Raw genomic sequence first — 15,841 nt, 5'->3', positions numbered from 1 at the left:
AGGATCATCCTTGTGTTGTATTTCTGACTGTGTGCATAAAGAAATCACACAAAAAGAAATCACTTTAGTTGACTGCCTCCCTTTATCTGTTAAAATAACACAGAGTTCTTATCTGATGGCCATTGCTGTTCTTCATTAATGTTTTAATTCAGGAGCACTGTGACGGACAAATAAATACAGAGAAACAAAAAGGGGAGAGGAAAGAACAAAGAATACAAACAAATTTGTATTTGTTTTTACCTGAAAATAGACTTTTAAAAAGTAAAAAAAACATTGACTGCCGTGGCTACACTAGACTTGATTCCGAATCCAAAACACAGCGCCAGTGTCCGGCCCTTGGTACACCTCGCGGTAAGAGTGGGTTTGTTGCACTGACTGAACTGAATACCATTAGCAGGAAATGGGTCAGGAGTGGTCCTATCTGGATTAAGACTTGTCTGTGGACTTTAGGAGGTTCTCCTTGCTCCTCCTCTTCACATCCCAGTTGTAGACTCGCGCCATGTCTGAGGTGAGCGGCTGGTTAAGGGGCAACAACAAAGCAAACACACACAGAACCCTCAAGTTGGAAGGATACTGACTTCAGTGGTGGTGAACTGGTCTCGCAGGAAATCTAGGTCATCTTCCAGAGTCTCCAGATTGCGAGAGGCCGTGCAGAGGTTCTTCTCCAGTAAAGCCTGAGCATCGTCAATGTCGTACTCCAGCATGACGTTGGCCTTTGAGGAGGTGGTCCACAATTTAGAATTAACAGAGTACTCTTTACTTCTAGGAATTTCACATTGAGTTGACTTACACCTAACCATAGGCAGACTTTGTCGGTGGGGGGTACTGAGGCTTTGCAGTAAACGTTGTCGGCCAACAAGAAGTGTGTCTCCATAGGATCCGTGGTTTCCTGCCAAACAAAATGAAGTACAAAAGCAAACTGTCACAATGGTGCGTTCCATTTGCACTGAGAAGTGGGAATTTCTGAGTTCCGAGTCGAAATTCCAACTGGAACGCCTCTGGAGGTAGTATTTCTGATTCGGAAAGTTGGAGCTATCTCATCATCTCCGAGTTTGTTTTAAAGATGTCTGCTCTGGATGTAAACAATGATATCTGCTTCTATAATATCCATTACTAGCACTTCTGATTAGTTTTTGTCGTAGTAAAACAGCCATATACAATATATGGTTGGACGTTTTTATATAGTAACGTCACTGTAGTGTAAACAACATTTATTTCATGTGGTATATATGTTCTACACCGTGTTTGGTGGTTGTAGAAATAGTCCATATTTTCCCATAAGTTGTTTTTATTCAGACAATGCAAGCCCAAAAATAGCTTGATTTCCAACCTCGTAACTGGAACGCTCACAACTCGGCTATGACGTCATTTCCAGCTATGAATTCCGAGGTAAATGAAACGCAACACAAGACAATCATACATCCATTTTGTCCATCACAGGGGACACACTGTGGATATAACATACTGTATTTACAGATTTTTGATAAAAATATTTTGAGGGAAAACATGTTTTTGAACCCTAAATTGGCCCTAGTGTGAAAACCAAAAATAGGCAATTTTTCATTCCCCATACCGGTAAGTCCAAATCTAAATATATCATTGTAGGGCTGGGCAATTATATGATCATGATCGTGATGAATTTGAGTTCCATCTTGGTGATCAGCTGTTAGCATATTTCCTCGAACAAACATGGCGGAAGTTTCTGTTGGAAGTTACCGCAGTAGTAAACAGTAGGGAAGCAAAGATGCTTGGTATAATCCTGCATGGAACAATCGACCTTTACTGACCGTGATCTTGTGTGTCTGTAAATGTGTGCGTGTTAGTGTACTTTTGTATGTGTTTGTGTGAAAATGTGCGCGACCATCCCGTTCCACCATCGCTAAAGTCAGTCTCCTCACGACGTAATGAATGTTCAATCAGCATTGTGCCTCTTCCCTTTACACAGCTGGAAGTGCAGCCCAAAAGAACAAAATAAAGAAATATAACTAACACAAGCATAGAAGTTGAAACAATACATGAGCAGGAGCAGCGACTTTACTTTCACTATCTGCTGCATCGCACCAGTAATCCTGCCCCAAATCCGGACTGTCTGGCGCTCACAGAATGTCTGTGTGACTGTATTGGTTCCGACTGGGAGAATCAACACACCCACAAATTGAATCGGAAAAGGCATTTTTATAACTACATATTTTTTAAATCAGACTTTTTGTTTATGCGTCTGCAAAGATTCCACTCCTCTCCACACATGTATTTAAAAAAAAAACGTCTGCAGACACTTTTTTGTTTGTTTGTGGATAACAAAAATAACATTTTGTTCCGTAAATAATCATTAGACTTGTTTTATGTGTTGGTACACATTTTACAGTACCTCAAATTAAAACTGCACTTGAATGTATTTTCATTCAATATAAGATACAGAATTAGAGTTTCAGAAACTCCACAAGGTGGGTCAACACTTGTTGTTTGCCAAAGCACTAGTGAGAAGCACTGATGTATACAAGTAATTAAAGCATACAAATATTAATTCACCATTTGAAAGTGTGTTAAGTAAATCTATAATCCTGCAAGAGACAATTTACTTTAATTTAAAAAAAAAAATTCTGATATTAATCAAGATCGGATGATATGAAAATTAATTGTGATCATTATTTTTGCCATATCGCCCAGCTCTATATAATAAAGATAAAATGACAGCAGAAGCCTCGCCCACTTTTCAAGTCTCACAAAGGGGCAAAGACAGATAGTTTTATATTCAGCTCTTACTCACTACGTTTCCATTCACTAGATCAGTCCGATTTCTCAAATAGTTTTGTTTTTTGTATTTTTACACCCACATGTAAAGTCCAAGTGTCCATGCGCTCTCTCTAATGTGACTAATGGTCATACGCCATGTGCCTCCCGGACGCTTATTTTCGTTTAGCGCGGATAAATGTATTGCTTTTTCGTTTGACCTATGACGTCCCACTGGGCGTCTGTGGCTCTTTCTATGCAAACAGTTTAGCTCTTTGGTAGCTGACGTCAGCTGTAATATTGACACATATGAGAACAACTACATCTCGCTGATGTTAAGTAGCAGACAGCCTCAAGAAATTATGTTGGATAGCGCTACGAGCATGACACTACTACCAAAAATGTATCAGAGCGGATGCAGGCCCGAAGCAAAGAAAGACTTGCAGCAGAGAGTTTTTTCGAAGGAATTTTCAGACAGACACATTTTAGTTGTAATTTTTGGAAATAACAGTCAACATTTCAAAATGCACCTGCCCTGCTTCGTAACTTAATTGAAAAAGTATGTCTGCTTATATTTGGTTACTGCTGTTTTCTAAAAAATGATGTCAAGGTATTGTATCGTTAACCCAATATTGTGTATCGTATCGTCTTGTGAGCTGACCTATCGTCACACTGCTAGGCGAGCGCCTATATATATTTTACAGTTCAAACAGCATTTTAATAGAGTATGAGGCCTACTGTAGGGCTAAAGCTTGGATTGTGCTTCTATGAATTTAGCTTGTTATTATCCTTCATTATGAGTGAACAATGACAGTTAGAGGTTTTGTAGCTCACTGTAATGTAATAATTACAAAAGTCACTTTTATTGCAAATGATCTGAAATCAGAAAATAAGTCAACCTCAAGCTAGCGGGAGAGTTTGCAGGCTGTGGAGCGGGCTGGTGTAATACAGCAGCGCCTCCATACAGTGGCATATACAGTGGGTATGGAAAGTATTCAGACCCCTTTAAATATTTCACTCATTTTCATTGCAGCCATTTGCTAAAATCAAAAGAGTTAATTTTATTTCTCAATGTATACTCAGCACCCCATCTTGACAGAAAAAAATAAATGTAGAAATTTATGAAAATGTATTGAAAATTTTAAAAATCCCAGGTACATAAGTATTCAAACTCTTTGCTCAATACTTTGTTGATGCACCTTTGGCAGCAATTATATATGATGAATATGATGCCACAAGCTTGGCACATTTATCTTTGGGCAGTTTCGCCTATTCCTCTTTGCAGCACCTCACAAGTTCCAGCAGTTTGGATGGGAAGCGTTGGTTTTAATCCAAGATGTCTGTACGTTGCTGCAGTTTTTTATTTTTAATAAGTTTCCAAAAAAGTCTACATTAGTTTTTTTTCTGTCTAGATGGGGTGCTGAGCGTACATTAACGAGAAATAAAATGAACTTTTTTGATTTTAGCAAATGGGTGCAATGAAACAAACAGCGAAAAATTTAAAGGGGTTTGAATACTTTCCGTATCCAATGTATTGTGTCAAAAATTGATATTTTTGGGGAGTTTCAATTAGTCCTGTTTATTTGCTATTAGAAGCAATAGCTGGGATCTACTGTACACTCAACCATTTACATTGACATGAGGGCTTTAACGATAAATAGTAATAATGATAACTGCGATAAAACTTCGGTTAGTATTAACGTTTTAAATGAAAATGATCAAAAAAACATTATCAAAGAACCCTTTTTTTGACAAATTCCCGGACTGACTGGCAACAGCTCGCCAAGTTAAATGCTAACAGGAGACATTAACGTCTTCAGTCATTAAGAAACAACATACTGTACCTCAATCTAAACTTATGTAAACACATTGCTGTCTGAGCAACTCAGCTATTCAATTGTGCACAATGAACCTACAAGATGTGCTAAAAAGCGTCATCGTTCTAAATGAGAAAATGAGAAAAAGGTGTTTTAACGGTGCATTCAAGGACCACTGAACAGCATAGGACACAACCATGCCCGCCACAAATAATAGATTTTAAAGCGCTACAGTACAAACCAATATTTAAAACAATACAAGCTTAGCCATTAAATCAGATAAATCACTTGGCAACCCTAACTTGGCCCTAGTGTGTGAATGTGAATGTGTGTATGTTGTCTTGTCTATCTGTGTTGGCCCTGCGATGAGGTGGCGACTTGTCCAGGGTGTACCTTGCCCGAGTGCAGCTGGGATTGATAGGCTCAAGCCCCCCGCAACTTCAAGAGGGATAAGCGGTAGAAAATGGATGGATTTGTTACGCAATTAACATTTACCGGTAAATACATCTTAAAGTGATATTGTACTTATCAATATACAACAATAAAAGCTTAGCCATTAAATAAGAACTAAAATATCAGTGAAGCATAAAAAACACAAAATATGCAAAGTAGTGGGTTTTATATAACAGTGTCTATATATTTGTTTTTGTTTTTTAAATAAATTTGTCAAGTTTGTGTGTAAAAGTACTTTTTGAGCGCATTCATGAATTCTGTGATAATAATAACTGTGATCATTTTGGTTGGGATAACCGTGATATTTAATTTTCATATTATTACATCCCTAATTGACTCCATGGACAATTTAGTCCAATGGTAAATGATCTGTATTTTATATAGCACTTTACTATACATGAAACAATACCCAAAACGCTTTACATGTCATTGTGGCTTGTGCAGCCCTTTGAGACACTGGTGATTTAGGGCTATATAAGTAAACTTTGATTGATACATCATATGTCACATTCACCCATTCCCACACAATCACACGCTGATGGAGGAAGCTACCATGCAAGGCACTAACCACGACCCATCATGAGCAAGGTGAGTGAAGTGTTTTGCCCAAGGACAACAGGCTAGGATCAGTGTTGGTGCTAGTCATTTTCAAGATGGGGTCCCAGGGATCCCATCAAGTCATAAAAAGGGGGTCTCACAGTACATTTTTGGGGTCCCACTTTTTTGTAAGCGTTTTAAAAACAAATGATAAGTGTATGCATTATCCTGTTATATCTCACATTTTATATTGTGTTTTGGAAAAAGGTTTTCATAAACGTTAATTCATAAAAAAAATAATACAAAAGAAAACAAATGTTTATGCATATGTAAATTTATTCAGTTATAAACATTCATTCACTTTCTTCTTTCCTTCATGGATCTAAACTTTACCGCTGCCAGTAGTTTTTTCTATATTTTCATTTAATAAGTTGTAGGTGTATTTTTTTCAGTATAAAAGTGTAACAAGTTTTTTGCCTCGGTCATGAAATGATGATAATGGTGTGCCCTGCAGGGCATACATGCATATGACACATTTAATTGATTATTCTCACCTGTATGTAGATCATCAGTCATTTAAAAACCGCCACATCTACACTTTCATCGCAAATAATGCAAACAAACTTGGGATTTGGCTAGTTAGTTTCAATGCCATTTAATACAGTGGCACTCTAGCATTTCATCTATGGCTTGGTGATGGCCATAAGTTGTGTGTTCCTCTTTCAGAATGACAATATGTGGGGTAAGTGACGTGTGTAAGTGAGAGGGCAAGTTAGGAGATGGAGCGCTAGCATGTTCTGGAGTGTTAATTGCATGGTGGATGTCCGGTTGGCTTTGTGGAAAACATAAATACAGAGTTGTAACAAATCAACGGCCTCGTCTTTCCCCGTGCTCCTTGACCATGGTCTGGGAGCAGACAAGCAGGAAAGGTGTAACATGATGTTTCTTGGTGCCTGGTGAGGCTTGATCTTTGAAAATCAAAGTGGCTCCTGAAGCCACTTTTCATTTAAGTTTAGCTTCTTGGGTTTATTGCTCACCATGACGAAAACAATCGCACGCGGGAGTCCTAATACCAGAAATGCAGCATTTGTGATCGATAAAATTTTGGCAAATCAAAATTTTAAAAAAAGAAACCGGAAAGTTCATTACTTTGAAGTCGACCAATAACTAATAATTTGACCCGGCAAATATAAACAAAACACCGGCGGAAGGCGATAATTGATAAACAAAAAAACAAGCAAACAGGGCGGTAAAAAAAAAAAAACTTCATCAGGGGGACTCGCTGTCTTCCGGAAATTTGCGTCCTTTCTGATATCAATGCATAAAAAGACACAAAAAGTGCGTTAACGCCAACACTGTAGGATGACGGAAGCTGGATTTAAACAATCTACTCGACCATCTGAGCAACGCCGCCCCCCAAATCGCCAATCAAAACAACATGCATCCATGCACAGATGTTCCAATGGAGATTCGAAGAGACGTGCAAACAAATAGACGATCAATGCACACAAAAAAAGCCTAACAAACCTTTTTCTTTTGCATGTGCCTCAGGATCTCTAGTGTCTGTTTTATTTGCGGGATCTGGCTTTTTAATCTGGAAGCCAACAGAGAAAAAGAGGTTTAACTAAAACAATCTCAATGGGTAAATCTGTGGACTGTGGTTTACCGGAGTTTCTTCTGCGATAGGTTAAGCTCCATGTACTTATACTTCTGGTATTGCTCATCCAGCTTCCTTAAAGCCGCGTCCGCTGTCTCGTTGCCCGGCTTCTTCATGAAAGAGTCCACATCCTCCTGTCCCACAAAAGAGAGAAATGCGCACCGAAACCAGTGAGAGGACAAACAAATCATGTACAAATAATATGATGGCCTCCTTTTCAATGAATGACTGTTTGGGTGATAATGCAGGGTCTCTGCAGGTTTCAACAAGCCAAATTTAAGACTTTTTAAAGACCATATTGAATACAATTTAAGGCCCATTTCACATTGATACAGGCAAAAAAAGTACAAAAGACTTGAAGGAAAATTGGAGGCCCGGAATTAAGTCCTGAGGCGTCACATGCCCCATAAACTGGGACCCCAAGTACCTTGACTGGACCCGCTCGCCTTCCCAAAAACGCACATGCATGTCCAACTGCTTGGTCTTGTTCGCTTGATGAGGTCTCTCTTGATGTAATCGGCTAATCTAAATCGCGCTATGTATGCCGTCTTGTCTTTTCCACACTTAAACGTTTTTACCATCTCTGAATCCGGGAACATAATCTGGAACCGCTCATCAATGTTCTCATTGTCAGTATATGACTGGTGCTTAGTTACCGTGTGAAAAGTCAATAGCACCTCCGCTTTTAGTGTCGGCGTAGACCCAAACACTGTCCGGAGGTCAACTGGAGTTGCAGCAGACTGGGTTGCGCTGAAACTCGATGCTCCGGCTCCTGATGTGGAGCAATAGTGGCTGATTGACGGTATTTGCTGCTGGCATTTTATGACCGCTTTGTGCTTTTACGATTTGCAACGGGATTCCAATGCCTTGATGCCCACCAATGTTCCAAGTTTTGAAGTTTTCTTGCACAAAGTGCGGTGTGCTTCATATGGTTTCCCTCCACCGGCTTCAACCATGCACTGCACTGTTCGTCCTGAAGCCACAAATCCTTAAACTTGCACTTACCCATGCATGCAAGTACTGTAATTCAGTTCTGTTTAAGGTTTTCTCCGTTGCTATGCTAACTAAGCTGTCAACACACAGCTGCACACGCACAGCAATAACTGGTGGTGTTTGATAAATTTTGACCGGGCAGCGCAGTTAGTTCCGCTGTGTAGTTACGTTATAGCGTCCTCAAAAATCAAAACATTTCAAAGCGAGACTGAAGTTTAGGCATGTTTTAAATAAAAGTAAGGTCAATTAAGGTTGGGCGATATATCAAATTTGTAAGATATATCGATATATTTTTAAACACGATATGAATTAAGAAAATATCGTAATATCGATATAATTTTTTTCACGTTAAAATGACCAAACGCCGCTTATTTGTTGTGTTCCTTGTTCTACACCGCAATACTACCCTTCGAAGTGGTGCTTGTCGTCTCCCCCCCACTGCACTGACCCACAACAACAACACAAGCAAAAATGTAGTCTGACTGTGCCACCACCAGTTACGTAGCTTAACTACATTTCCCAGTAGATTGGCAGTCGCTTCTCCACTTTTTAACGTCCCAACGATGGTCACACATACTAGGTGTGGTGAAATTTGTCCTCTGCATTTGACCCATCCCCATGAGCAGTGAGTAGCAGTGTGCTCCGCGCTCGGGAAAGAAGCGATTTCCGTAGCTTAGCAAATTTTAGACCAATGTAGCGGCTAGCTGAGATACATGCTACAAAAGAAGAGAGAGGGAGAAGAGAAAGAAGTGGACTGGTGCAACTCCACGGGCAGGGGACAACATATACGGGAAAGATCAATGATTGGTTGGTTTACATATAAAATCATCCATGATTGGTTGGTTTACGTATAAAATCATCCATGATTGGTTGGTTTACTATGATGTGTCACGATTGGTTAAGAGTAAGGCAAAACATTAGGGACAGGTCAATCAGAGGCAAGATAGGGCGGGTCGTGGAACCAGGAAGAGAAATCACAACAGAAATCCCAAATAACGACAAGAGTCGGAGAAGAGAAAAGAGAATATTCCCGCGAAATGTACGACGAAATTAGGAGGATCATAGCCACACAATGAAGTCAAGTCACTTACTTTGCGCGGACCACTTCTAGAACCGTACATGTGGGTCCATTACATCGTCGACCGGGAATTAAAAAGTGCCTGCCTGCCTGCCTGCAAATGTATTTTTTATCCGAGTTTGATACATGTTGTATTATTTGCACAGCTATGTTATTTATTTTACAAATAAATATTATTTTTCTATTTTATTTATGTTATGTAATTCTGTGCTAATTTAACAGTTTATTTTCTGTGCTGTAAATACCCATGTTAACTAAGTGGGTTAATAAAAGTGCCACTGACTGTTTACAGTAGTTGTCATGCACTTCAATTTCAGTGAATATCGCTTAAAAAATGAATCTTTATATGTATATTTTCGCTGAAAAATATATCGAGATATACCCTATATTACCAAAAGTAATTGGCCACCCGCCTTGACTCAAATATTAACTTGAAGTGCCATCCCATTCCTAACCCATAGGGTTCAATATAACGTTTGCATCTATTACAACTTCAACTCTTCTGGGAAGGCTGTCCCACAAGGTTGCGGAGTGTGTTTATAGGAATTTTTGACCATTCTTCCAAAACCACATTGGTGAGGTCCCACACTGATGTTGGTCGAGAAGGCCTGGCTTTCAGTCTCCGTTCTAATTCATCCCAAAGGTATTCTATCGGGTTCCGGTCAGGACTCTGTGCAGGCCAGTCAAGTTCATCCACACCAGACTCTGTCATCCATGTCTTTATGGACCTTGCTTTGTGCACTGGTGCACAGTCATGTTGGAAGAGGAAAGGGCCCGCTCCAAACTGTTCCCACAAGTTTGGGAGCATGGAATTGTCCAAAATGTTTTGGTATCCTGGAGCATTCAAAGTTCCTTTCACTGGAACTAAGGGGCCAAGCCTAACTCCTGAAACACAACCCCACACCATAATTCCTCCACCAAATTTCACACTCGGCACAATGCAGTCCGAAATGTACCGTTCTCCTGGCAACCTCCAAACCCAGACTCGTCCATCAGATTGCCAGATGGAAAAGCGTGATTCATCACTCCAGAGAAGGCGTCTCCACTGCTCTAGAGTCCATGCTTTACACCACTGCATCAGACGCTTTGCATTGGACTTGATGTATGCCTTAGAGTCAGCTGCTTGGCCATGGAAACCCATTCCATGAAGCTCTCTGCGTACTGTACGTGGGCTAATTGGAAGGTCACATGAAGTTTGGAGCTCTGTAGCAACTGACTGTGCAGAGAGTGGGCGACCTCTTTGCACTATGCGCTTCAGCATCCGCTGACCCCTCTGTCAGTTTACGTGGCCTACCACTTCGTGGCTGAGTTGCTGTTGTTCCCAAACTCTTCCATTTTCTTATAATAAAGCCCACAGTTGACTTTGGAATATTGAGGAGCGAGGAAATATCACGACTGGATTTGTTGCACAGGTGGCCTTGTGGTTAGTGTTCGCCCTGAGATCGGTGAGTTCAAACCCCGGCCGAGTCATACCAAAGACTATAAAAATGGGACCCATTACCTCCCTGCTTGGCACTCAGCATCAAGGGTTGAAATTGGGGGTTAAATCACCAAAAATGATTCCTGGGCACCACCAACGCTGCTGCTTACTGCTCCCCTCACCTCCCAGGGGTTGATCAAGGGGATGGGTCAAATGCAGAGGACAAATTTCACCACATCTAGTGTGTGTGTGACAATCATTGGTACTTTAAGTTAACTTTAACTATGACAGTTCCACGCTGGAAATCACTGAGCTCCTGAGAGCGGCCCATTCTTTCACAAATGTTTGCAGAAACAGTCTCCATGCCTAAGTGCTTGATTGTATACACCTGTGGCTAGGCCAAGTGATTAGGACGCCTTATTCTGATCACTTGGATGGGTGGCCAAATACGTTCGGCAATATAGTTTTTTTGATTGGTTGAGAAGTTTATTGACATCTTAAAGAATTGAATCCATGTAATGCTTTAATAAGGCAAATGGATGGCACAAAAAGCCAAAAGGCTTGTTTCCATTGTGGTCCATTAAATATTCATCACATTTGATACATTCAATAATAAGATATACAACCTGTAACATGTATATAAAAAATTACGTTAAAAATTGATAAATTATGTACATATACACAGTATATATACATGTCAGGTGATTTGAAAAATATATTTTAAAAATGGGAGGGGGTGGGGGGTATATACACTATGCACATGACACTATGTATATGACTATGCACATGTTGACTCCAAGAGTGTGCAAAACAGAATGAGAAAATATATATACACTATAACCACATATAAATATATATACACTATAACCACATATAAATATATATACACTATAACCACATATAAACCTGTTTGATGCTTCGAAGAGTTGATGGGGATACATTTTGGTTCAGATCAGGTAGAGGTTGAGCTGAGCCATGATTTTATGGCAGTTTTCAAATTTAGTAGGGAAGTTCGAATTTTAAGGTCTGTTGGTAGCATACTTGCCAACCCTCCCGAATTTTCCGGGAGACTCCCGAATTTCAGTGCCTCTCCCGAAAATCTCCCGGGACAACCATTCTCCCGATTTCCAGCCGGACAACAATATTGGACCTGAGTGAGGACAGCATGTCGTCATGTCCACTTTTCCTCCATATAAACAGCGTGCCAGCCCAGTCACGTTATAACATCTACGGCTTTTGGAGAGTGCACAACTGCACTCACAACAAGAAGGAGACAAAGCAGAAGAACGAAGAAGAGACAGTCATGGCAATGATGAGTAAGAAGAAGTACGCTTGCAAGTTCCAAAATGATTGGAAACAAGAATTTCAATTCATCCAGGACAGCTCGAAGGGGAAGGGGTATGCTGCCTGCAAATTTTGTAGATCAGACTTCTCCATTAAACACGGTGGCCGAACGGATATAGTCACTCATGAACGGTCAGAGAAGCACAAGGCGGCGGCAACGCAGCACCAGTCACAGCCCAGTATTATGGGCCACCTCGCTAAATGGAGACCCGAGGGTGTAACATATGCCGAGACAAAGATGGCTATGCTGATAGCTGCAAGCAACATTCCGTTCTCATTTGCGGATGTTTTCAACAAATCCGTGAAGGATACGTTACCGGATTCAGAGATTGCTAGCCAGTAATCAAATGGCAGAACAAAAGCTTTGGAATTGACCAAACATGATTCCCGGGCGCGGCCACCGCTGCTGCTCACAGCTCGCCTCACCTCACCTCCCAGGGGGTGATCAAGGGTGATGGGTCAAATGCAGAGAATAATTTCGCCGCACCTAGTGTGTGTGTGACAATCATTGGTACTTTAACTTTAACTTACCCAAATAGTGAAAGGTAAGTGTTTTTTGTTTTTTTTAAGTAAGCAGCAAGTACAGTACAGTTAGTAGAACAACTGTGTTTTCATTACTGTGTACTGTCCTCTATATATATATATATATATATATATATATATATATATATATATATATATATATATATATATATATATATCCCCCTTGGTTCTGTTTTCAGGAAGTACGGTATCGCATTTCATTTTTATTTTATTTGATCTACTTTCCCTTGGCACAAAATACCACGGTCCAACGTCTTATTGACTGCCTGCACGACATCAAAGCTTGGCTTTCAGTTAACTTCCTGAGCCTAAATGAAAACAAAACAGAAATTATGTTGTTCGGTCCAAGTCGCTCTCCCTCCCCCAACGTGGACCTCGGCACTCTGTCCCCGTATCTTAGTGACTGTGTCACAAACCTGGGGGTAAAGTTTGACTCAGATTTTAAGTTTGAAAAACTAATCAGCAGCGTCGTACAAAAAAGCTTTTATCTACTACGCCAAATAGCGAAAGTGAAACCGTTTCTGTCAGGACATGATCTCGAGAAATGAATACACGCCTTTATCTCGACTCGTCTTGACTACTGCAATGCCCTGTACGTAAGCATTAGCCAGGCCTCCCTCGCCCGCCTGCAGCTCGTGCAGAACTCTGCTGCTCGTCTGCTAACACAGACCCGCAGGCGTGAGCACATCACCCCTATACTAGCGTCCCTTCACTGGCTCCCTGTGCGTTACCGAATCAATTTTAAACTCCTACTATTTGTTTTTAAATGTCTAAACAACCTCGCTCCAACATATCTCTCCGACCTCCTTCAGCCTTACTGCCCCCCCCCCCCATCCTTAAGATCAGCTGCTATTGACGGTCCCTGACACAAGGCTGAAGCTTAGAGGTGACAGAGCTTTCGCCGCTGCTGCTCCAAAGCTCTGGAATGGCTTACCTTTGAGTGTTAGACAGGCCTCCTCTCTTCCTGTTTTTAAATCGCTCTTAAAAACATACTTTTATTCCATGGCTTTTAACACTCAGTGATCTCCATCCTGCTATGGCGTCCCACAATGCACCTGCTGTGAACCTGTTTTTATGTTGTTGTTTTTTTTATCGTGCTCTGTTGTGGTGTGCTTGCTCGTTTCTCTTGTGTTATCTTTTAACCTGCCCATTGTACAGCACTTTGGCTACCCCTGTGGTAAATTTAAAATGTGCTTTATAAATAAAGTTGATTTGATTTGATATAAGAAATACTTGAATTTCAGTGAATTCTAGCTATAAATATACTCCTCCCCCCATAACCCCGCCCACCACCCCAATCTCCCGAATTCGGAGGTCTCAAGGTTGGCAAGTATGGTTGGTAGTGCATTCCACTGTGTGGTGGCAAAATAGTAGAATGTATTTTTTTCCCCATGAGAGTCTTGAATTTGGGGGGGACGAGGTCTGAGGTCTGTATATGGAATATTGAGTTTAAGCAAAAATATATTGAGATATACTTTTTCGTCCATATCCCCCAGCCCTAATAAGTAGGGGTGTGAGAAAAAATCGATTGGAATTCGAATCGCGATTCTCATGTTGTGCGATTCAGAATCGATTCTCAATTTAAAAAAATCGATCCAACAAAACAATACACAGCAATACCATAACAATGCAATCCAATTCCAAAACCGACCCAGCAACACTCAGAACTGCAATAAACAGGGCAATTGAGAGGAGACACAAACATGACACAGAACAAACCAAAAGTAGTGAAACAAAAATGAATATTATCAACAGTATCAATATTAGTTACAATTTCAACATAGCAGTGATTAAAAATCCCTCATTGACATTATCATTAGACATTTATTAAAAAAAATAAAAATAAATAACAATAGTGTCACAGTGGCTTACACTTGCATCGCATCTCATAAGCTTGACAACACACTGTGTCCAATATTAAAGATTAAAGATTAAAGTACCAATGATTGTCACACACGCACTAGATGTGGTGAAATTTGTCCTCTGCATTTGACCCATCCCCTTGGGGAGCAGTGGGCAGCAGCGGCGCCGCGCCCGGGAATCATTTTGGTGATTTAACCCCCAACTCCAACCCGTGTTGCTGAGTGCCAAGCAGGGAGGTTATGGGTCCCATTTTTATAGTCTTTGGTATGACTCGGCTGGGATTTGAACTCCAACCTACCGATCTCAGGGCGGACACTCTAACCACTATTTCACAAAGATAAAATAAGTCATATTTTTGGTTAATTTAATAGTTAAAACAAATTTACATTATTGCAATCAGTTGATAAAACATTGTCCTTTACAATTTTAAAAGCTTTTTACAAAAATCTACTACTCTGCTTGCATGTCAGCAGACTGGGGTAGATCCTGCTGAAATCCTATGTATTGAATGAATAGAAAATAGTTTTGAATCGGGAAAAAAAACGTTTTTGAATCGAGAATCATGTTGAATTAAAAAACAAAAATCGATATTGAATCGAATCGTGGGACACCCAAAGATTCACAGCCCTACTAATAAGGTCAATAGATTTTTAAGACCTTTCAAAATGGTATTTAAGACTTTTTATGAGATTTTAGGAGAATTTTAGACATTTTAAAAAGGCCTTAAAATCAAATGATTGTATTTAAGACTTTTTAAGACCCTGCAGATACCCTGTAATGAGATCACTGCCTACAGTTGCAAAGTGGACAGTTAAAATAACACAGTTGGAAACATGATAAGAAAGAGAGGGATCCTCCTGCTCATTAAACACCACTGAACCAAACCTAAGTGATATATTAAACTCGGAACAATGACGGCTCCTACCTACTCTTTTAGAAAAGAAAGCCCAAACCTTAGAAGAACCTTAGCGAAGCTCGAACAAGACAAGGGTCCACACTTGGAAGTGTTCGGCTCTCACACACTTTTAGTGAGCAAGCTAACTTAGTGCTAGCACCATGCTCACAAACGCTGCCTTACGAGCACCGAGACGAGTCACTTCCCGAAGAAATAGTGTCAGGACATGATACACGCACGACGACGAAGGGCCCACGTACCACGAACACCGCCTCGGGAATACCGAGATGCTTTTTCTTGGTCGCCTGCACGGCATTGCTGTTGTCTATGGTGGCCGCCATCATGGGGAGAGGCTGCTTCTTTCTTCCTCGCCTTGCTTGTAAGAAGGCAGCTTCAAGAGGTGGGGTAAGCAAGGACTCCCTCTAGTGGCTTTAGACTGTAATGACCTGAGTGCAGCCATGTAGTAAAATTGATTGATTGATTGAAACTGTTATTAGTAGATTGCACAGTA

The 15,841-nt window shown here is 40.5% G+C and overlaps 1 protein-coding gene across 1 annotated transcript; it reads right to left on the bottom strand.

Moving 5' to 3' along the window:
* Positions 1 to 116: 116 nt before the first annotated feature.
* vbp1 (von Hippel-Lindau binding protein 1) lies at positions 117 to 15,747 on the bottom strand. Its single transcript, XM_062065871.1, has 6 exons — positions 15,591 to 15,747; positions 7,204 to 7,328; positions 7,065 to 7,131; positions 791 to 889; positions 575 to 713; positions 117 to 503 (listed from the first exon to the last, which is right to left on the bottom strand). Exons 1-6 carry the CDS (start codon positions 15,672 to 15,674, stop codon positions 427 to 429), a joined length of 591 nt encoding a protein of 196 aa, XP_061921855.1. The 5' UTR covers positions 15,675 to 15,747; the 3' UTR covers positions 117 to 426.
* Between the last annotated feature and the right edge of the window lie 94 nt (positions 15,748 to 15,841).

Source organism: Entelurus aequoreus, linkage group LG12 (genome assembly GCF_033978785.1).
Source record: "Entelurus aequoreus isolate RoL-2023_Sb linkage group LG12, RoL_Eaeq_v1.1, whole genome shotgun sequence".
Classification (NCBI taxonomy): domain Eukaryota; kingdom Metazoa; phylum Chordata; class Actinopteri; order Syngnathiformes; family Syngnathidae; genus Entelurus; species Entelurus aequoreus.
This window is presented reverse-complemented; position numbering and strand designations above follow the sequence as displayed.